Source organism: Python bivittatus, unplaced genomic scaffold (genome assembly GCF_059951505.1).
Source record: "Python bivittatus isolate LINGU-HERP-01145 unplaced genomic scaffold, Pbiv_v1 ctg000480_np1212, whole genome shotgun sequence".
Classification (NCBI taxonomy): domain Eukaryota; kingdom Metazoa; phylum Chordata; class Lepidosauria; order Squamata; family Pythonidae; genus Python; species Python bivittatus.
This window is the reverse complement of record NW_028277075.1, coordinates 74,650,121-74,672,018: the sequence shown is the minus strand read 5'-3', so window position 1 is coordinate 74,672,018 and position 21,898 is coordinate 74,650,121. Positions and strand designations below refer to the sequence as shown.

At 43.4% G+C, this 21,898-nt stretch overlaps 1 protein-coding gene across 1 annotated transcript; it reads right to left on the bottom strand.

The window, feature by feature from the left end:
- Positions 1-326: 326 nt before the first annotated feature.
- On the bottom strand, positions 327-21,898 carry CHPF (chondroitin polymerizing factor). Its single transcript, XM_007435704.4, has 4 exons — positions 21,109-21,898; positions 8,571-9,135; positions 7,505-7,687; positions 327-2,501 (listed from the first exon to the last, which is right to left on the bottom strand). The coding sequence occupies exons 1-4, from the start codon at positions 21,411-21,413 to the stop codon at positions 1,236-1,238; spliced, it is 2,319 nt and encodes a 772-aa protein (XP_007435766.1). The 5' UTR covers positions 21,414-21,898; the 3' UTR covers positions 327-1,235.

The following is a 21,898-nucleotide window of genomic DNA, read 5'->3' as shown; positions in this document are numbered from 1 at the left end:
TCACTGACCATTCTTCAACAGGAAATAATAGGCTTTGAGAATATTCTATAAAATCAGAGCAGCATAACCAAAGGGTGGCTGCAGTTTATAAGCAGCAGTTAGTTTTAGCTGTTTTTCCATACTTTTAGACATAAAACCTAAGATGCCTAATTCCACAGCTGTTCTTTTTGTGCTCTTTCATTTAAAAGATCCAGCTGCTCTTCTCCAGCTTTAGGGAACACACACTGATTTCCCCAAAGTTCCATTGTATAAATAGCTCCCATCTGCTCCACAATCTCTTTCTACCATATACGCAGCCATAACCAGAAAAATCATCAACACACACCTTGCGTTTCACTCCAGTTTATTAAAATGCAAGTTTTTCTTTTAATCACTGAAGTCACGTTAAATATAATCCCACCGGAGAGCCAAGTTCTATCTCCTCCCTCCATTCTGGGCTTGCCAGCTCCCAGTCCTGATGCCAGGCTGACCAACACATGCCCCTCTGAGTTCTGGGCAAGGGCACCAGGATGCAAGATAGCAAGATAACTGCAGCCCAGCAGGCAGCAAAAATGGCAGCAGGCAAGGGCAGAAATGGGGCTTGTCCCCTCAGAGCCAGAGCCAGCCTGACCGAAGGGGCAGCTGGGCTCCCCTTGCAAGAGCTGCAATCATTCCCTTTCCCCTTTGATCCTAAGCAGCGGCTAAAGCAGCCCGAGTCATGGTTGCCATGAAGAGTGTCACAGGACAAATAAAATACAACAGGAACCCCTCAGCCCTCCCAGCCACACAATGAGCAACCGCAAACCAAAGTCCAGAGGGTTGGCTTAATTCCTCCCCAAACGGGGCAATCCTGAGGGGCTGGCTAACACTGCTTCCCAGCTGTCCCACAAACCAGTCACCCAGCCTCCTCCACATCAACACGCCCCACCTTTGCTGATGCTTCTGAAAACCCTTCTTCTAGCTGTCCTGGCAGCCACCAGGCAGGAACTGGAGCCCTGAGCCATCATGCTTGCCAGCCCTCATGGCCTGGAAGAGAGGGTGAGCTTCTGCTAGACAAACAGAGCAAGACAGCCCTGGGGTGGGAACAGACACCACCCACTTCCGTTCTCTTCCCCTGTCCTTAGTGCCACCAGTAAAGCCATCTAGAAGGACACCCGAGGTTCAGAGCGTAAGCAGTCACATTCAGCTCTCCTCTGCCATTTCAGGAAGTGAAGGTAGGGGAGTGGATGTGCTGAGAGGCAGGGGAGAGCTCGGCCTCATGTACTATTGCCCTGCTCCTGCTCAAAGAGCACCATGGCCAGTTGGGAACGGGAGCCAAGGCCCTCCAAGCTGCTCTGCACGCAGCGGTGATACTGCTCCTCGCTCAGCCGGGGATTGCAGATATGGGGCCTGAAGGGCTGCAGGAGGGCAGGCTCAACTGCACGGAAGACATGCAGATTGGAATATTTGACAAAAAGGTCATATATGTCCATGGTCTCCAGGAGGTCTTCGTTGTCCTGGGCATCAGCTGCCATCCGGGTGCGTGCCGCCATGTAGTCAGCATTGTAAAAGCAAGCTTCATTGAAAGCATCACGGTCAAAATGACCAGCATCACGCACCAGGTCTAAACCAGAAAGTGGGGGTGGCTGGTTGTGGAAAGCAATTGTCGGGTTGTAGCCCTGAAAATGGATGGGGAAAAAGACCTGCCAGCTGTTGATGGTGTTCATGCGGCATCGGTTGAGGAACTCAGTGGTGACTTCAGTGCTCACCCCGGCCACAAAGAAGAGTGTATCTACTGGATGCTTCTTTGAGATGATGTCCATCACCTTAATCTGGGAGGGCACATCTGTCTTGACACTAATCCAAGGAATCTTCACCTGAGGGTGGCGCCGCTCATATTCTGTGATGTGTGCTTTCACGGCCCCAAAAACATCATTCTGAGCCACCTTCTGAGCTTCAAAAGGATCATAGATGAAGAGGAAGGTCAACACGGCATTCTCAGAATTCTCAAAGGCCGCTGCAGCGTAGACTTCAAGGAAATGAGCAGCATAGTCTTTTTCTGAGGCTGTCAGGGGCAAGATGACATTGACACGGCTAGCCTCTGTTACATAGGGCATGGGGATGATCTCTACCTCACTAAGAGGGCGCAACAGATGCACGCGTTTGACCAAGGAACGGCTATGTCCCTTCTGGGTCACCACCTCCAACTGCAGATCCAACGTGTACTCCATGCCCCGGGTAGGGTCAAAACGACGGTAGCCATTCAGCAGTTGCTGCTTGTGCACGTGTAGCACTGGCTGGTATCGGCGGTTCAGCTCTTCCACTGCTGCAGCAACCACATCTGCTACATCAGCTGCATCTGCACCTTGGAGCTCACACTTGGGGGCCCCATCCACACAGGCAAAAGCTGCCTCTTCAGTGAAATAATCCCAGCGAAGCACCTCAAAACGGGTCTTTGGCTGGAAAGGGGGAGGAATGCCAACAGGCCATGTGCTACTCAGGTCCCCATCGGCAGAAAGGCTGCTGGTATTCTGGATCTCCAGCTGCAAAAACAAGGTAAGAAAATCAAGGTAGACTCAGGAACATTTGCTTGGCTGAACCCCAAAAGGGCCCTAAGAGTTAGACTCAGATATATCCATGCAAGTCCCCATCACAGTCTCCCTACGATTAGTAGCAGATCTAACCCTTAGCTGATTTGGGGGCTAACTCCCTTCCCAAAAACTGTTGCTGCAACATAAAGAGGGGGGAAGAAGGCTGACAGACGAAATCTTGTACCCAGGCCACACACTGACTCCAATTCAAATTTCCCAGACCCAAAGGCACTCCCAGCAATCCCCTCCCCACACACACCACTGAATTTCTCTACTTAACAGAAGGAGAGAAGGATCGGAGAATAGCTGGGTGTGTAGCCTTATGCTGTTCTGCCACCTGGTGGCAGCATGTCCACAGTTAGAGCCCGATTCTGGGGATCACACCTATCCAATACTTTTCCCCATGAAGTAAAAGCGTATTTGTATTTGGGTGGAAATTGGCCACATCATTCACAGTAGCTGTTCCTTAATCATATATACAGTAAATAATATGCGTATCTATCTCCAAAGACAGTAAATAATGTGCGTATCTATCTCCAAATGGACCTGCACATATGGAGATCACTATTCTGGAGGCTAAAACGAGGCCATTTAGAGAGACCCTGCCGTAAGAATATATAAAGTTATCTTAAACCAAATCAGTCTTTCTAGCTCAGTCCTATTTACAGTGAATAGCAAGAGTCCTCCAGAACTTTAGAGAGGCATCTTTTCCATCCCATCTGGAAATTTCTTGACTGAGCCTGGGACTTTTGTATTCTAAGCACATGTCTATATCAGCACATTTGCTGCTTGACTGAAAATGTGATCCAGATTATGTTTCTGCAAGCTGTAGTTCCATTCTTAACATGTCCAATGTGCGCAACTCTCCCAAAGCTTAATCACAGCAATGTTACCTTTATGGCTATATGCTTCCTGGATCAACATACATCATTTAAATGCCCAATGACAAAACTTGAGAACAGGTCAATTTCTTTCCACTTTCTGTGCCCCAATCATTGCTTTACTTAATTCTGCTTCCATGAGCTATTATTTTCCTGGCAGTGTCCCATCTCTCTGCTTTTACAGCACAGACTACTCTGAGTATGGAAAGGGAAAATCTGTGGCACATGATACATACTGCCAAGAGCAATGCTCAAAACAGTTTTGTGTCAGATTTGGATATCCAACTCTCTCTTGACGACAAATGCATAAACTCAATTTTGTATCAACTGGGCACAAAAAGAAACTACTTAATATGGACCAGAAATCATCTAACCTCCATCAGGTCCAAATGACCCAACCTTCTAAGTAGAACCTTCAGTACCAAACTTCCATCAAAGTCTGCAGAAGCCTTCAGCCACCTCCTACAGTGTGGGCAATGTTGGAGGCTTTGATTTCTGAGCAAGCGAGCCTTACAGCCGAGTCTCCTTTCACAGGTCTGCAATTCCATGGCACTAAAACACCACTGTCTATTTTTTATGGTATACTGCATTTAATTTATGCCACATTAGTTACTGAATATTTATTCTGATTGCGTGCACGTCTCAAAATAGTGATTCCTCAAAAATAATTCCAATCTAATCTGGCCCGGGGCTCAGCTCTGCAATCAAAGCTTGCACAATGTACTTACTTGTATTATTATACAATCCTCTGGGGGTATATTCCTGTCAAATAGTTGGTCTAGACATAAAAACTCCCTGAACAAAGTGGATGCAGCATTAGCACCCAAACTTCAAGATCCTTTAATCCAGTGTTCCTTCAACCTCCCCTCCCCTCCCCCTTGCAAAGTAGTTAGAAAGAGATCCACGTCTAAACCAGGAGAAGAATAACCCATGGCTTATATCTATAACAAGCAGGAGTGAGATTAGCATGACATTTACTAGAGGGAGCTGGAGTTTACAATGGTAGCATTTATTACCCTTTGGAAATCATTTCTCACAATCAAGGGAAAGATCATAGCATTTGGATTTTTGTTAGCTGCCCAATTAATATATTCTAATTATTAAATATAGCAGATTCATTTAGTTAGGAGCATACCACAATAAATTAAATCTATATGTCTATTTAGACTTAAATAGTCTCACCTTGTAGTTTATTTACTCAGATACCAACCAATGGTCAGCAATTATACCTTATCTTAGTGGCAACTGAATACCAGCCATGCTTCCTTCCCAAGGGGCCTTCAAAGGGTTAATTCATTCAAGCAACATGTTCGCTTTCCATTCCCCATTGAAAACAGCTTCCTTAAAAGGATATGCTTTCTTTCTTCCTCTTTTTCTATTTTTGTACAGTTACTTTAAAATGTATTTTCATTTTTATTACTCAAAAGATTGCACATAATTTATATGAAACAGTTTATGAAGCTAGTGGAGACATGATAGAGATAAATCACTTAAAGATCTATTATAACCCAAGGCAGTAGACTCCTATATTAATTCACAGCAATAGAAAGAAAGACAACCTATAATAGTGATAAACATTAGTATAATCCTATTAAATGAAACATGATGTATTACAACTGAAGATGTCTTGGTCCCGTATTTTGCAAGCATGTTTTCATGTCTTCATATTCTGCTGGTTTTCTACATAAACTAAAAGATTAATAGCAGAGTTATGAAGGCATCAGTCACACCAAAAATTTCTTTGCTTCTAGAATTCACAGTTGCAGACTATGAGTCAAGATTAATTCTGGTAGCCAGCGCTAGGCCCAGCAGTGAAATTAGCAACAGCAGACTCCTGTCTGGACTCATCTGGCACCTTTCCTGAAGCAAGCCAACTTCTGCATTCTTTCGTTGCCTAATTTCTAGTAAGGAAACTGCACAGTAAGATTCAGTGGGACAAATAACTATGGGAAATATCCTTGTTTCACCTAGGCTATTTTTGTTTTAATTCCCACATTTTTAAAAGAAGTAGTAAGGACCACCATGTCCCTTAGTGAGATGTCAGCAAGTACATCTAAACTTTCAAAAGCCAACACCAACTGAAAACCATGCAAGTCGCTGGTCCATCAGAGAACCAAGGTTGTTGATCCACTATGGTCCATAATGGGGACAGAGGGGGGAACGTCAAGCCTTCTCTGGCATACTCATTTATCCCTGCAAGTGCACAATAATAACTTTTTCTTCAAAATATATACACACATTTAGTATAATAAATGTAGTTGGAATGGAAGGAAAGGAAGGAAAGGAAAGGATTTGCAGGGGAGGAAGAAGAGTTTTGCAGAGAAGGAAGAAAAGGGTTTTTCAGAGAAGAATGGTGGGAAGAGGAAAGATGACGCCTGTAAGCAAACAAATAAGCCCCATATTTTCCTTCAAGATTTGACCCTTTCTCTAATCTAGCCAATTTGCAGGGGAAAAGCAACCATTCAGGGCTCAGAGCTGTGGTGAACACAGAGATCAGTCCACCCACATGCCACTCAAGACTAAAATAATTTGTTAGCTGTACTGCTTAATGAGCTGAGAATGTGGCATGGGGTAAGGAAGACTAAGAAGTAGGACAGGTAAATATAGAAGTCAAATTTTCCATTTAGAAAGAATAAGCCTGTAGAGCAGTGTTTCTCAACCTTGGCAACTTCAAGATGTGTGAATTTCAACTCCCAGAATTCCCCAGCCAGCATGCTGGCTGGGGAATTCTGAGAGTTGAAGTCCACACATCTTGAAGTTGCCACGGTTGAGAAACATTGCTGTAGAGTGTGGCTTCTGGAATTCTTTCCACCCCCTTCATAGCAGCTTCACTCTGGATCGGGTAAACAGGAGGGAAGGAAGCTTAGACCAGAACAGTAGGCAACAGTATGAGGGGCAGCCCAATTGCCTCTCCCACAGGGAACCACTGAGGGATTTTTTTCTGTATTTCCTTTCTCCCTAGCCTGACTCAGTTCATTTTCAAACTTAGTATTTCTTTAGCCTGCCAAATCTGGTCCTCTTTTGTTTAGTTTTCAGAGAATTACAGATGGTCCTTGCTAAATGACCACTTGTTCAGCAACCATTCAAACTTGCAATGGTGCTGAACAAGTGATACTTACAACAGGTCCTTGAAGTTCCACCCATTGCAGCATCCCCGCAGTTACGTGATCGCCATTCATGACCTCCTTTGCTGGCTTCCGACAAGAAAATCAATGGGGAAGCCAGCAGGAGGTTGCAAATAGCTACCACATGATTTCCTCACTTAACAGCCTGCATGTATTCGCTTAACAGCAGCAACTAGGGGTGCCAGAATTGCCATCACTAAGTGGGGCAGTCACATGATATCATGCTTTACGACCATGTCCCTTAGCATGGCAATTCTGGTCCCAATTGTCATCATTAATCGCGGACTACCTGTCTGCTATCGGACATACGAATAGCCCCATGAAATCATTTATTTCCAACGTTCTTTTGGGTCCAGAAGAATAAAAGAGACTGACATTGTCCACCTTAGAGAAGAGATATTTTCAGTAGCTGAGGAACAGAGGGAAGAAACCATTTTTCTGACCACATTCCCTTGAGATAATCAATCAGGGCTGTGCCAGGAGAGCCTAAGCCAACAACGGTCAGGGCCAGGGCCAGAGCCAGAGCTGGGTGGGACAAACTTTCTCTCTTTCTTTTTGCCATATCCCAACACCTTCTGTTCTCTTTTCCCTTCTTACTAAAAGAAACAAAATGAACCTGAGATTTGGCTAAGGGTCAACAACTGGTCTACTTCTATCTTAACAGACACGAGAGGAGGAATAGCTTCTATTACAATTCTTCCCAATTCCTCAGACATGTTGAATTCCAATTCCCAGAATTCCCCAAAATGGCCACACTGGGTGAGCAATTCCAGGAGCTGAAGTCCACACGTTTGGAAGCTACCCAGGTTTATTGGTATTGCCCAATGTGTCTGATTTTCCTGATAAATTAATGTGGCATCACAATGACAGCAGGCATGTGTCAACAGAGTCAAGGGACCCTTGGATCAACCACTCATAGGCCTAGAATCTTGTAGTTTGCCCACCTTACCTGTAGCTGCTGGATCTCTTGGTAAGTGTGCTCCAGCTCTACACGAGCAAAGTGTCTGTGCAGCCGATACATCTGGAGAGGGTCCAGCACTGGATGAACAGTGAATGCAGCATTGAATTGGGGATCACTCTCCTTCTCAGGATCTGTGTTCTTCCCAAGCTCAAAGTAATGGTAGCGTAAGCCCTGACAGAGGAGAGGGAGAGAAGCATATCAGTCTGGAAATTCAGCCTTTCCAGCAAATATACCCAGAAGCTAACCAGCACCTCTCTCTGGTTTACTAGCAAAATAAAAGACTGCTGAAGAAGATGTTCAGTTTTCAATTGGAGGGCAGGTATGACCAACATCTTTCACAGCATACCATTCTCTCAAGTCACTCCTGATCTGTCTTCTCTGAATGAAAACATCAATTGGGCAAATTATTTTTATTGTTTGCTTTTTGCTTGTTTCACCACTCTTCAAGTCACCCTGCTCTTGCTGCTATTGGACTGGACTCCTTGGTATGGAGATGGGATGGAACTGAACAGTTTTAAAAGTTTGTTTTCTTACTTCAGCTCTCGCTTGAAGGGCGAGGGCAAATGTACTAATTACTTTAAGTCTCAAGGGCTCCTTACAATGAGAGACAGAGCAGTAGAACGTTGCTTCCCTTTTACCCAAAAAGAAAAGCTTTGCCAGTACTAAAATAGTAGTTAAAAGCTACAAAAACAACAGCTAAGTAACATTCCCTCAGTGAGAAGAGCCCAACAGGAAACATGTTCCACCCAAAAGCATCTCCTGTATCACAATGATTCAGAGACTTTACAAAAAATAAAAAATAAAACCACTTGTCTCTTTGATTCTGAAAGCCCAATGAGGCTTTAGGATAAGAGCTTGAACAGGAGATGTCTGATAATTGCATGCCACACATATCATAGCTCCCTTCCTTGAACCCTCCATGTGATAAGAGCAAAGGGTTTCCCCCCTTTTCCATTTCTCAAAAGTTGTGACTGTGAAAATATTGTACAAGCGAAGCCATCTTCAGAGGAGGAGGAAACGGGACACAGCCACATCAGGGGGAAGAAAGCCTCACCTCCTGCTCCACCACACAGTCCACTCCCGTATAGTCAATGATGCAGCGGCCCAGCCACTCATCGGGGCGTGCACTCAAGATATCATTCCGGCAGCTTTCCAAGTGAGGCTGCAAACGCAGGAGCAAAGCTCGAGAAAGTAGGTAACCAAAGCCACCATAGCAGTAGTGTCCCTGAGTGTCCCCGCCAATGAACTCCTCTGGTCGGCCCATGTAGAGCAGAGTGTCGATGCTGAGGTGCGAGGCCAAGCGGTTCACCCGATGGGCCTCGACGTAAGTATCATCCTGCACCAGGAACACCCAATCAAAGTCAGACAGGTAATGGTCTATCACGTATTTGACAGTCTGGTACATGTTCCAGATGGACCTCTCATCTCCATGAGTCACCACCGTCATGCCGTGGGGTACCTTGCGCCCCCGGGTGCCTGTGAAGTAGATCAGGCGCTCCAGCCGGTGGCCTAGCGTGCGATTCACTGCCACTGCCAGTGAGTTCAACGTGTTCTTGGAGGTCAGCACACCCACAAAGAGACGCTGCCGCATACCCAACTCTGTGCTGATGTATCGGGTTCTTCAGGAATAGGGAGGGCATGCAGAAAAAAGGAAAAAAAAGAAGACAGTTAAGTCCTTCCTTCTCCAGCAAATCACACCCCTCCGATCAAGGGAAGGGCATCTCAGCCCTGCCTCTCATAGCGACTGGCCAATCTCTAGAGGTGTGCAAATGGTTTCATTATCAAAATGTCCCAGCCCTAAAACCTTTTGTCCCAACAGTATAAGAAGACATCCAATGCCAAATAGCCTGTTCCTATCTTACCAGCAAGATCATTTGGGGGTTGAGATGCTTAAACCACAAAATGTTTTGCTTACTTTACTAATCAGCTTCGGGACTTTTTGAAGAATAGGTACCACCGAGTGGAAGTTCCGCACCAACAATGGACATATTTGGAGACCTCAAACCCAGTTTTCCCATAAAGTCCACTGTCTTCAACCCCGTTTGCTCATGTACATAAGAATCTGCTTATGGTGGAATCTGCTTCTTTATGGTGCAGTCTGATACAGTTGTAGCATATATACATGCCTGTGAAAATACAGACTCCACATGGTTGAGGAAAATCATGTTGGTCTTCACCCAGCCAAGGAAGGTGCAAGAGATGACCACTGGGTGGGAAAAACTAATGAGATTTCTGTATTTATATAAAGATCACAGCCACCTGTGTCTAAACCATAAACAAGCAGTTTCCACATCATTACCTTATATATAAGCAAATACGTACAATCTGCAGTAAACTGATGTAACATGACCTGCTCCTATTCACTTCTCCGTTTAATCAGCCACTCCCTGTTCCATGCTCCCTCATTTAATTTCTCCTCAACTATCAGTGGTCACTAGACATATGTAATCTTGTTACTGCATACATTACCAGAGTACACTTGTTCCCAGATATCCTTTGTTATCATTACCTCTCCTACACTCTACCTCCTTTCTCTTCCCATCATCACATTTCTGATCTGGAAGTTACACCCCCAGATGGGGAGGGGCTTCATACCTTTTGGCTATCCTACTCTGTAAAGCACCACGTACATTACTGTTGCTTCATCATTAATAATGTTGTATATTCCATAAATAAAGAGCCAGTTTGGGGTAGTGGTTAAAGACACCAGGCTAGAAACCAGAAGACTGTGCGTTCTAGTCCCATCTTAGGCACAAAGCCAGCTGGGTGACCTTGGGCCAGTCATTCTCTCTCAGCCCTAGGAAGAAGGCAAGGGCAAACCACTTACAAAAATGCTGCCAAGAAAACTGTAGGGACTGCTCCAGGCAATGCCAGGAGTCAACACTGATTTAAAGGTGCCACAGATATAAACATAGATACAGATACAGATAGAGATATGAATAAGTATCTCTGGCATTTGGGCATTTACAAAAGCTAAAATCCCACTTGGTTCACAGAGCACTGTATTATACTTGCAAAAATACTAAATATCGCTGTATTTGTAGCGATGTTTCAGAATGCTGTGCCTTGGAAAAGGTTATGCTCCCTACAAAGAGGTACAGTATGCACTTCCAACCAGCTGAGCCATCAAGAGCTAGGTAAAGAACAAAAAGACTTTTAATGTGTTGCAAAGTATGCAATATTAAAATGAGATGCTGTTCCTTCAGAGGGGCCTCTTCTGGAAACCCACAAACAAGGTGATCACCATAATAGGTCAGAGTCTGGAGTGCATCAATGGGGGGGCAGGACTATTTGTCTGGGCAGGACTAATAATATCCTGGAGAGTCAAATGCAAGTTGGTAGAAGAATGTCAACTCTTTAGCCCTGCTCAGACTTTGGGAAATGACACAAATAGCCAAGAGTAAATAGGCTCAGAGCGTACTTACTTATGTAAACAATTCTGAATCTCATGCACAATCTGGAACAAGCAGATCATGGCCACCAGATCCAACTATAATTCTGGCAATGAGAGCACAAAGAAAAAAAAAAGCTAGGGAAACCTCAGAACATACCAGAGAGTAATTTTACTGCCCTCAAGGTTTTTTACTCATTTCTCATCTAGGAAAACTCTCAACTTTCCTTGAGATTTACTTTTCCATAGAATTCTTTCCATTAAGGAGATCTGATTCCATTTTCAAGTTTTGGAAGCAGGTTCCATCCAAAATGAAGTATCAGGCATAACAGTAATGCCACTATAATGCCTACATTCTATTTCTATAACCAAACAAATGACTTTGTGGAGCGCCATGTAGTTTAGAATCATAAAGTTGAAACCAGCCACTTAGGCCATCAAGTCCTTCTCAGTGCAGTAATCCAAAACAGAGCATCCCAGAAAGATGGCTGTCCAGCTTCTACTTGAACATAAGTACTTTAAGTAAAAGGAAGCCTACCAATGCCCTAGCTAATTGGTCTAACTGCTCTTATGATAAGGCAGCTGTTTTTCAACTTCAATTGGAATCTGCCTTCCTGCACTTTAGATCTATTATTCTATGGAATAAGAGAGAACAAGTTCTGACCTTCCCGTCATTCAGGTATTTGATGTTTTCTCAAGGCTAAAGATACCCAGTGCCTTTAATCTCTTTTCATAGGTCTTAATTTCCAGCCCCCTGATCACCTTTGTTCTCTATCTCTTTGCCTGAGTCCATTTTAAAGTCCACACAGAACTGAACATTGTGTTTAAGGTGGATCTAACTAATGCAGAACAGAGTGGTACAATTATTTCTGATAACTTGAACATTAGATCTTAGTTCATCTTCTTTTGCAGCCCCATCATGTATTTCCCATCCCATCCCCGTGCACTTTTGTTCCTTTGATGATGCACCTTGCATTTGTTTCTGTTAAAATGAATTATATTACTTTGAGTCCATTTCTCCAGCTACTGTAATTAAGATCATTTTAAATTTTATTTCTGACTTCTAGGATATTGGCTGTCTCTGTGTGTTATTTGCAAGTCTGATCATCATTCCTTCCAACCTCTTCATCCAACTCATTAACAGAAATATGGAAGAATGCAGAAGCCAGGGCTGAACCTTGCAGCACTCCGTTTGATATCTGACAAGAAACTACTAATAAGCACTCAGACCTATTTTTGAACTAGCTATGTGTCCATGTGTAATCAGATGTCAGGATGGATTTTGTCAAATGCTTTGAAGACACAATGCATTATGTGCACAATATACCCACATTCAGTTAAGAAAGTTACCAATCAAAAAATGAGATTAAACTGGCAACATTTATTCTTGATCAATCCATGCTGACTTCTGGTAACTACTGCATTATTTTCAAGGCCTTTATAGGTCAAACTCTTTATAATCTGCTCTAGAACCTTCCCAGGTATCAATGTCAGACTAGCTATCTATAGTTTGCTGGATTTTTCTTTTCCCCTTTTTGAAGTCAGGGACCACATTTCCAGCCATCGGCACTTTACCAATTCTCTAGGTTTTCTCAAGGACCCTATAAAAGGGTTTGACCATACCTCCTTTAGTACCCTTGGAAGTAGTTTACCAGGTCCTGAAGATTTAAACTCATTCAAAATCAAGCAGTATTGCCTGGCCATTTTCTATCAATCTGAAGCTTTGTCCAGCCTCTTCACAATTTCACGATAGAACACTCTGTTTCTGTTGGAGAAGATTTTATTAAAATAGGAGGTGAGTAGTTCTACCATTTCTTGAATATCCGTAGCATTTTGCCTAACTATACAAGCCCTTTTTTTTTTTTTTTTGTGGTTATTCTTAGCATCCTTTACTCTGGGCATTCACTTTCCTAACACAGTTCAACTTGTCTATATTCTTCCTCTGTGAATTGGCTTTCATTCTATTTCCTATATGTCCTCCTTTTTGTTTTCAGATTTTCATTAAGCTTTTTGTACAGCTCCATTGGCTTTTTTCAATGTCCTTCATTTTTTATCTTAACTGGAACAGTTTGCAATTGTGCTTCTAAGGTACAGTGACCATATTGTCTTGGAAAATATAAAGGACAAACCTGAAAAAGGGGCAAGTCTGAAAGAGGTTCATGTTTATAGCTTTGCTTTACAAAGAAAAATTCAAGAGCAAAACCAAGAAAATAAATACTTAAATTAATCTAAAGAACACCTTTCTGAAATAAAGGACTGTCCTTTATAATAAGGGACTGCTAATCACTGTATTGTAATGTCATGTTCTCATGAATTCCCACCCATCTTGAGTTCTTTTTCCTATTTGTCTCTCTTCCCACAGGATCCTTATTATTACTCTATTTATTAAAATCCACCTCTAAAGATATGTGTTTGACTGCTCTCAGTTTTTATTTCTCTTAAAATCAGGAACTCCAACCTTACAGTCACTGTCCTCCAATATACCTGTTACTTCCACTTCCTCAGCTAAGTCTTCTCTATTGATTAATATCAAGTAGGGACAGTTGATCCTCTTTTCTTCCTCCACTCTCTGAAGGAGAAAGTTGTTGGCAAGGGAAGTCAGGGACTTCCTTGAAGGACAATGCTTGGCAGAAGTTGCCTTCTGTCAGATGTTGGAGTAAATGATTATTGTGTCAGGTGATTCTGGTGTGTTGTGACTATACACAAGCATAAGTCAGAATCTCAAACCAAAGAAATAAACCAAATGCCAGAGAGTAGGCATCCTGATCCAATCTGCTTTAGTACTGAACTCTTTCCTTCCTAGGCCAGTAGCTGCAACTTCCAGATCAGCCTCCTGGAAAGAGGTAATCATAATCTCCAGTTCAGCTGAAAATAACAAGAGCAGCACAAAGGGCATGAGAGGAAGAGGAAGGGAAGGTGTTAAAATTAGAATTCAGTGCCCAGGGAATCTGGGCCCCCCATCATAATCTCATGGCTGCATTGGCAAGCCTCTTTTTCTCTGGTGAACAATGGCTTTGAGTCTGGGTGTGTCTTTTCCCAGGGAATGTCTATCTTTCCCAAACATATTTGAGACTGGCAACTCAAAATTTGCTGAGTACAAGGTAATAAATCCCCAAAACAAAGCCTCCATATTAGGAAAAGCCTACCTTATGCTGCATTTTGAAGGATCAGTAAATGAAAGGAAAAGATAGAAATGTTAATTCGTTTTATCTATTCAGAATACATGGTAGGAATATAAAAGTAGACAAAAACAGTATGTTATATAAATCAAGCCAATATTAAAATAAATCAAAGTTATATATTCTCAAATCCTAGAGAGTTTTTCTTCAGAGAGCTAATCTTAGGTCAGAGAGGTAATCTTACTAGTCTAACACCATCCTTCATAGAGTTAAAAGAAGCTTCTTATATGCCTATGCGTCTCTCATTATTCACTATTAATGAGCTCATCAGTACTTGCTAAGAGTTCATTTACTCGAGCACCAAAACAAAAAAATCTGCAATCAGTTCTGTTTATGATTTAGTTTCTCATTTCACAAAAGCAGACTGCTCTTGGTTCTGGTAAATGTTTACTGTGATTTCTTTGGTTTAAAAACCATGCTGGTTTGTCTTCTTAATTTTGAGTTCTTAAAATATCAAAAGGCAGAGCAACCTGTCAAGAGTTTAATTACACAAACCTGAAGGTTGATGCTTATCTTACATATGTCTTACATGGATGTAGAACTCTTGTTTGCTCTGCTCCAGGGGATCTGATTTCCCATAACAGCTTTCCCTATCCTCATAGTAAGAGGAAATGCACAGGAATTGGATCAGGCAAAGGATGGGGAGAAGCATTTACCTGGCTCCCTATTAACATTACAGTGTTGGAAGACAGATGGCCTTTCTCTACAATTAGCTTCCAAGTTTTCTAATTCAAATGCAGCAGGATGTCCTTGCTGTCCAGCCACTCCCATCTCTAACCTCATTCACAGTAGACTCATTCAAAGCCTCCACTTCCTGTTCATTGCTCTCTCCTGTGGAAACACAACTCATTCAATCTCTCCTCTCAGGACCCCTACTGCTGATCTCAGCCAGCACACAGAAATTGAATTTGGGGCCCTCAGAAGAGAAAGGCAATGCAGCAGAGGGCATGGTCCTAAATATTAAGATGTTATTTATCCTTACACACATGGTAAAAAGGAACAAAGATGAGGAGTGAGAAAGTTTCTCACTGCTGGAAAGTAAGAAATAAAGAAGCCTGTTCACACTGGGGAGAGAGAAATAAAGTGCCAACTGAATATAGCATAAAGGGAGAAGAATGAATTAGAAAGATAGACAAATTCCGGGAAGGTCATGTGGCCTTCCAAACCAGCAATTGGTAGAATTAACCACCAGTGTCTACTAAATACACAGAATCTCTGTAACACTCTTGGAAGAGCAGATGTCTCCATAATTAGAGGAACTGATACTTTACTGAAAGGAAGTAATAAACTGATCAACAATTAAGAAAAAAAAAGAACATGCAACTGTGGCATTAGCAAATCTCTTGGCTTCCTCCAGCTGCAGTATTCTCGTTCATGCACCTATCCACCCAATTTTCATTTCTGTAATCCTAGGAGGTGTCTGCCTTTCCCTGGGAAAGTTCACTGCTCCTGATCTTTTGAATCATCACCTTAGCCAAAGAAAAACATGTTGCCCACCACAATGTGGAAATCTCTACACTAAGGTGATCTCAGCATCAACCCCTTCTCTGGCTGCTACACACAGTTAACAGGGATCCCTGCAAAACTAACAAGGATTGTCCAGGCTGCACAGATGTTGAAGTCTTTGGATGCATCCTTAAGATAGTTACCAAGCCTTGGTCTGAGCGCCAATTATGTGCAGGGGATGCTGCACTGAGGTTTCAGGATCCAGCTGACCACAAGCCAAACAGAATGACCTCAACCTCCCCAAAGCAAGCTCAGATAAGATAAGATGGTACACCCACTGGTGCTGAGAACAAGCCAGAGCAACCCAACCAAGAGATAAAAGGCAATAAGCCTGAATATACCATCTAGGGAAAAGGAAAACATCCTTCTTCCAACTCTCAGCTCAGTTACGTAAGTCTCTTTACTTTCAGTGATGCCCAGGTAATTACTGAGGGTTGGGGAATCGCTGCGCCCCTTCTTTCCATCACATTTTCTGCTAGCATCCTCATGTTGTCCTCAAATGAGAGGAAGGACCAAAAAAAAAGCAGTGGAGAGATCAGTAGAGGAATATATGCCTCAATGCATCCATATGCAAAATGCTACCCTGAGTACTGAGTATCCAAAATGATTGCATAGCCCCATCTGGTGACAGCAAGGCTACTTTTAGTTTTGCCTTCTGTCTATCTTAGTAAGATGTGCAGCACACCCACACTCCTGCTGCTATGGATGCAGGCAGCTTAGGAATGTCTAGGTGACCAGCGGCACATCAGCTTGGCTTTTTCCCTCCTGAATTTACAAAACATATGCCACCTCCTCTGCTACTCAGCTATTCTGCTGGGGACAATAGCAACTCATTTTACACAAGTAGCAATTGTAGGGCAATGAGCAAGGTGCATCCAGGTACCCACTGCTTGCATCCTAGGATGCCTAGGATCTCAGGGATAAACAAACTCATGCCCATCAATTTTTGGTCATTGGCTCTCAACAACCAAGTAGTATAGTAAATCGCAGTAGTCCAAACCATCTGGAGAACACCCAACTACATATCCAATTTCATTATATCATCCTTATTCCCTGTCCTGGAATTTGGACTAATGCAAGGCTGGGGAAACAATTTTTATGTTGGTTTTATATAATGGCTGTATTTGCTGTGCCACAATCTCTTTGGAGCAGCATGCTAGCAGAAAGGGAAAGGCAAAGTCAGATGTGGAGAGGATTCCATCTTCATGCATTTGTTTTCTCCCCATCCTGCAGAGAAACAATCATTCTTCCCAGAGGTCACACTTGCAGAGAACTGCCTAAAATAGGATAAAGGCCAAATGAAATTAAGCAAGGGGTCACAGATTGTGCTCTTCTGGATGCAGAATCATCAGACTCCTAGTGTAATTTGCTCTCTTTTTGCCAAAGAAGATTGGATAGATTTTTAATTATTGAACGGGCCAAGCAATTTACCATCAGCCAGGGAAAGCTTAAATACACACATTCTCCAGTCCACACACACACACACACACACACACACACACACACTTCCCGTCTTCATCATCTGACAGACATAGAGAGATGCGAATGCAGGAGCAAAGAACCAGGGAGGCTTTTCAGAAACGTGACAGCATTATGTACATTACTGGGAAAGACCAGAAATCAGTGCTTGTATGTGTGTGTGGACATAAAAATGGGGAGGCCCAGCCATTTTAGGAGGGTCTAAGGCTTTGGGAAAGCACACGCACACAAATCCAACTTTTCTGTCTCACTGCAAATTAACTGTTAATGGTAGCACAACATGATAAAGCAGGACCAGACAGTATATAAGTGCAGAAAAGGTGCTTCTGTAATGGTTTTATCCCATTTGGGCCAGAAGCCACAGACCAGAAACTGATGAAAACTGTGCCTCAAGGTCTCATTTTAGCCCCCATTAGTTATTTCTAAGAAAGATATGCAGTTAAGGTACGACGGATGGAAGTGAGCAGCACTGCACAAAAGGAGTTTTGTTGGTTTATTCTTTAAGCCAATAGTAGGAAAGCAATCCATGCTCAATAAGCAGTAAATTCCCCAGACACAAGGAATGGCTAGGGGTCCACAAGAGGAATTTTGTTCGTATACATGGTTTCCCTCTCTATACCTTGCCACAAAATAGATGTATGAGCACTCCTATACTTTATAGCTGTAACTGTAACATTTGACACACTTTGCCGGGGGGGGGGGGGGGGAACTAGACCACTTGTAATATAATAGAAGTTGCATTGGGAGAAATTTATTTTCTCAGTAACAAAATAGAGTATTCCTTTTGAGAACTGAAAAGATTCTTATCCCATCTTTTTTTCAGAGTATTTAAGATAGCAGTCTTAGGAATGCAGAGTCCCTGCAAGAGAACAGACCTGAATTAAATAAACTATACAGTATTTAAGAGACCTAAATGCAAATCACGAAGCACTTGATTTGAATTTTGCCTCTGTTATGAACTAGTAGATTTAGCCAGCCACTGTCTCTTAATTCCAATTCCTCCCATCTGCAATATGGGGGTGAACTAACAGTAAGGGAAACTAATCTGCAATATGCAGGATATTAATAGTATCTAGTTGAAATAACTAGACAATGTATTCACTTGAAGTTCAAATGTGAATGTTTATTTATTAGAGCTGTGCATGATTTAAAAATGATTTGGAAAAATGCTTCAGACCTTTCACAAGCAGAGTACCTCTTGGCTACATGTTAAAGCAGTTCAAACTTCTGCATGAATTTGCAGAAAAGATGTGGCTGTCCTAATCAATGGAATAATTAAAGCAGCACATTTTTAAGGTGATGTTTAAAACACCTGCATCTTCAGGGGGGGCTTGCATGTTTTAATAAATAGCAGGACACTGCTGTGCTTGTACAAAGTCCAAAACACTTCTTCTGAATTATTTTTAAAATGTGCAGAATCCTGAGATATGTTATTTCTACATTCATTGTTCCAAAGATGGGCAGACTTCAGACTTAAATCTGCTTCTTTTTTACTAATCCCACAAATCACTCAACTACTGAAGAGCTGGTTAGGGAGACTCTTCACCCCAGCATTTGTTCTGGATATCAGCACTAAAAATGGTTCAGCCCTTTTATCAATAAAGAGGGGGGGAAAGACCACTTCAGATGACTTCTTCCCCCTTTGCACTTCTTTTCTGCCACATAATTTAGGACTAGGTACAGTAGCACTTCATTGCTGGTAATGGAAACAATGAATCAGAAACTTGTCCTGATCCCCTGCAAATCCCCCAGAAACCTAACAGCAGATCCTGATCTACTTTCTGTCCGCCCTTGCATTTATCTAAAAAAACCCCACTGTCTGAAAATACTTTGAAGGAGCCCCAAACAGTTGTGTGACTCAGCCCTCTCATCCAGCCTGCTCAGAATAAGCCACAGCCACGCTGCTTGGTTTGTGGGAACAGCTGCCAACAGCACTCCTCCTCATTCTAGCCCACCTCCTTCTAAAGGAAACTATTTGCACAGAAGGACTTCCTGAATAGCGGGAGTGCAGCCCCAAGCTTTCCTGTGGGAGATCAGGTGCAGAGGTCCATCGAGCTCAAGCCCCACTACCAGAAAACAATTCTGCAAAAACAAAAACAAAACCATAGAAAACCACATGTAGCAGCTCTGCAGTATCATGCTGCCCGCACCCCACTCTTCCTCCCATCTTGGGCACTGTTTAAAAAACAAGGTTTAAATCCTTCTCCTAGACCCTTCTAATTCCAAAGATCCTTTAAGAGTAGGAGTTACCTTCAACTGCTATTACAGTGGCCCAGGAAGCTGCAGCTAATTTGTGAAGCGCACCGCTCCTTCAAGAGCTGATTAATTAAGCTATGGAATTCACTAGCCCAAGATGTAAGATGACCACCCCTTTGGATGGCTTTAAAAAAGTCTCAGCCACATTCATGGAGGAAAAGGTTATCAATGATCAGTCATGCTGGTTATATATTATGTCCACTATTGACAGGAATTAAATTCTCAATCCTGTTTGCTGATTTTGACTTATAAATTTGTAACCACTTGAGCCCAAAACTTCCTCCCATATTAGCCTTCCCATAAATTAGAGTCTTCCACTGAGGCTCAGTGGCATATCCCACTTCAAGGGGGAGCAGGTCAGCAGATCTGTGAGATGGGACCTTTTCTGTAGCAGCAACTCAGTTGTAGAACTCTCTTCTAGAATAAGCCAAGCTGCCTCCAAGCCTGTACTGGGTTTTAGGGTCTTTTTTTGGCAGAACTTTTTTAAAGATTTTTTTAAATCCTGCCTTTAATATTTTTTTTATAAATAACCCAAGGTGGTGAACATACCTAATACTCCTTCCTCCTCCTATTTTCCCCACAACCACCCTGTGAGGTGAGTTGGGCTGAGAGAGAGAGACTGGCCCAAAGTCACCCAGCCGACTTTCATGCCTAAGGCGGGACTAGAACTCACCGTCTCCTGCTTTCTAGTCTGGAGCCTTAACCACTAGACCACGCTGGCTCTCCTTTCTCCCCCTCCTCAGGACTTTCACAGTTCTGATAGTTATGGTTCACCTCTAACAAATATTTTGGTTTTGTCTTTATTTTATTCTTTTCCTGTTTTCCTAAAATTGTGACTGCACACTATCCTGAAGGCCCTAGTTGTCAGAAAAAAACATGCATAAATACTGCAAATAAAAACAAAATACTGTTTGTTTTCTGGATGCATTTATGTTACCTAATGAGGCAGTTTGGTGTGGGCCATGAGACCTGGGAAACACAAATGCAACTACTTTCTATATAGGCAGAAAGAGATTGAGCACCTCCAGTTTCACATTATACTAAGGTTAGCATAAGGACATACTGGCTCTGCCCATGAGCTGTGTAGCCAATAAGTCACCTGTGGTTTTGTAAACCATGTTTAATATCACTTATGACTCTGGAATTCTGGTTTTGCAGACACAACACCCCCCCCCCCAAGATTAGGCCTTTATTTTCAGATTGATAACTGCTTAATTTTTGGCTCCTCCTAGATTTGCAAGTTATATGAAGCTTGGTTAACCAACATGTTAGCCACACCTACTTCCAAATGGAGCCAATGGGTACACAAAAGCACATGCATATTTATTTATTTTAAAACTTAGTTTGCCATACTTCAAAGCTAAGATTTTCCAAAGTGGTTTCCAATATATTAAAATCAGAAGATAAATCCCTAAGCAATGTGGTTTTAGTGAGACCTGCAAACTGGTCCTCAAACTTTTATTTCTTAGCCTCATACTTTGTGGGGCTGTTGTGATGCAGTTCAGAAGACTGCTTTCGTATGAAGGCAATCCTGTTGCCTAAATATTGATGCCAGTAGGCCAAGAACTAAACAGACCCACAAACAGGCCTAACCTAGTTGCTGATCTGCATCAGCATTTACAAAAGGCCACAGGTTGTTCGTAAGACTCTATGTAATCCGATGCCCAACGGGAATGGTGGCAGAGGTTACACCAAGAAGGAAACCCAATCCCCTTTGGAAAAGAGTTTGTGTCCTAGACCCATCTTCCCCAACCTCTCCAGTTCCCCTTCCCCATAGGTACCTGATGGTTTTTTTGGCTGCCTTCCCTGGGTTCAGAGGCTTGTAGGGCAGAACGCGGGGCTCCCAGCTCTGTTCGGGCTCTGTGCCTAGCCCCCCAGAGACAGAATTCGGTTTGCGGGCAGCATTGCCCTGCCCTCCTTGACGCTGATGCTGCTCCAGGCCCCCATCACGTAGGCTGCCACGGCCGGGCCCACACGGCTCCTCCACCCAGGTTACACTGAGCAGGCTAAGCGTGAAACCTAGAGACACCCCAACCACCACAGGCCCCACAGGACGCAGGAGCGACAGAAGTGAAGAGAAGCGCATGGCACCGGCCGAGGGGACAAGAGCTTGGCCCAGAACGGAGGGGGCTAAATTAAAGGGACAAAAGGGGAAGCACAGCAAGCACCGAAGAAGCGCACTCTGAAGGTGTGGGGATTCCGGGGTGGAGAACCAGGGTCCTGCCCAGGAAGATCCCAAGGGGGCTCTTCAACCCGCACAGCACTCCTGGGGATCAAGGCAGCAAGGGACCATTCCCACGAGGCGGGGACGGAACCTGGTACCGGCGTGAGGTCCAGAACAGAGGGAGGGGCAGCTGCAGCTAAGTAACGGAGGAGGTGGGCCCGGCCCAATTCTGGAACCTTGAGGAAGCAGCGCCTATTGGTCCAGCCGTTCCATGCCGGCCCTAGAGAAGAAGTGGGGGTCAGTCCTTCGCCTGTGCTCGCCGAACGGGAGAAGCACCGCGGAAACGTCACTCCCGCTTCTCTTGGAAGAGTCGCCGCTGGCGCTGGCGCCGCCGTCCGACGTGTCAC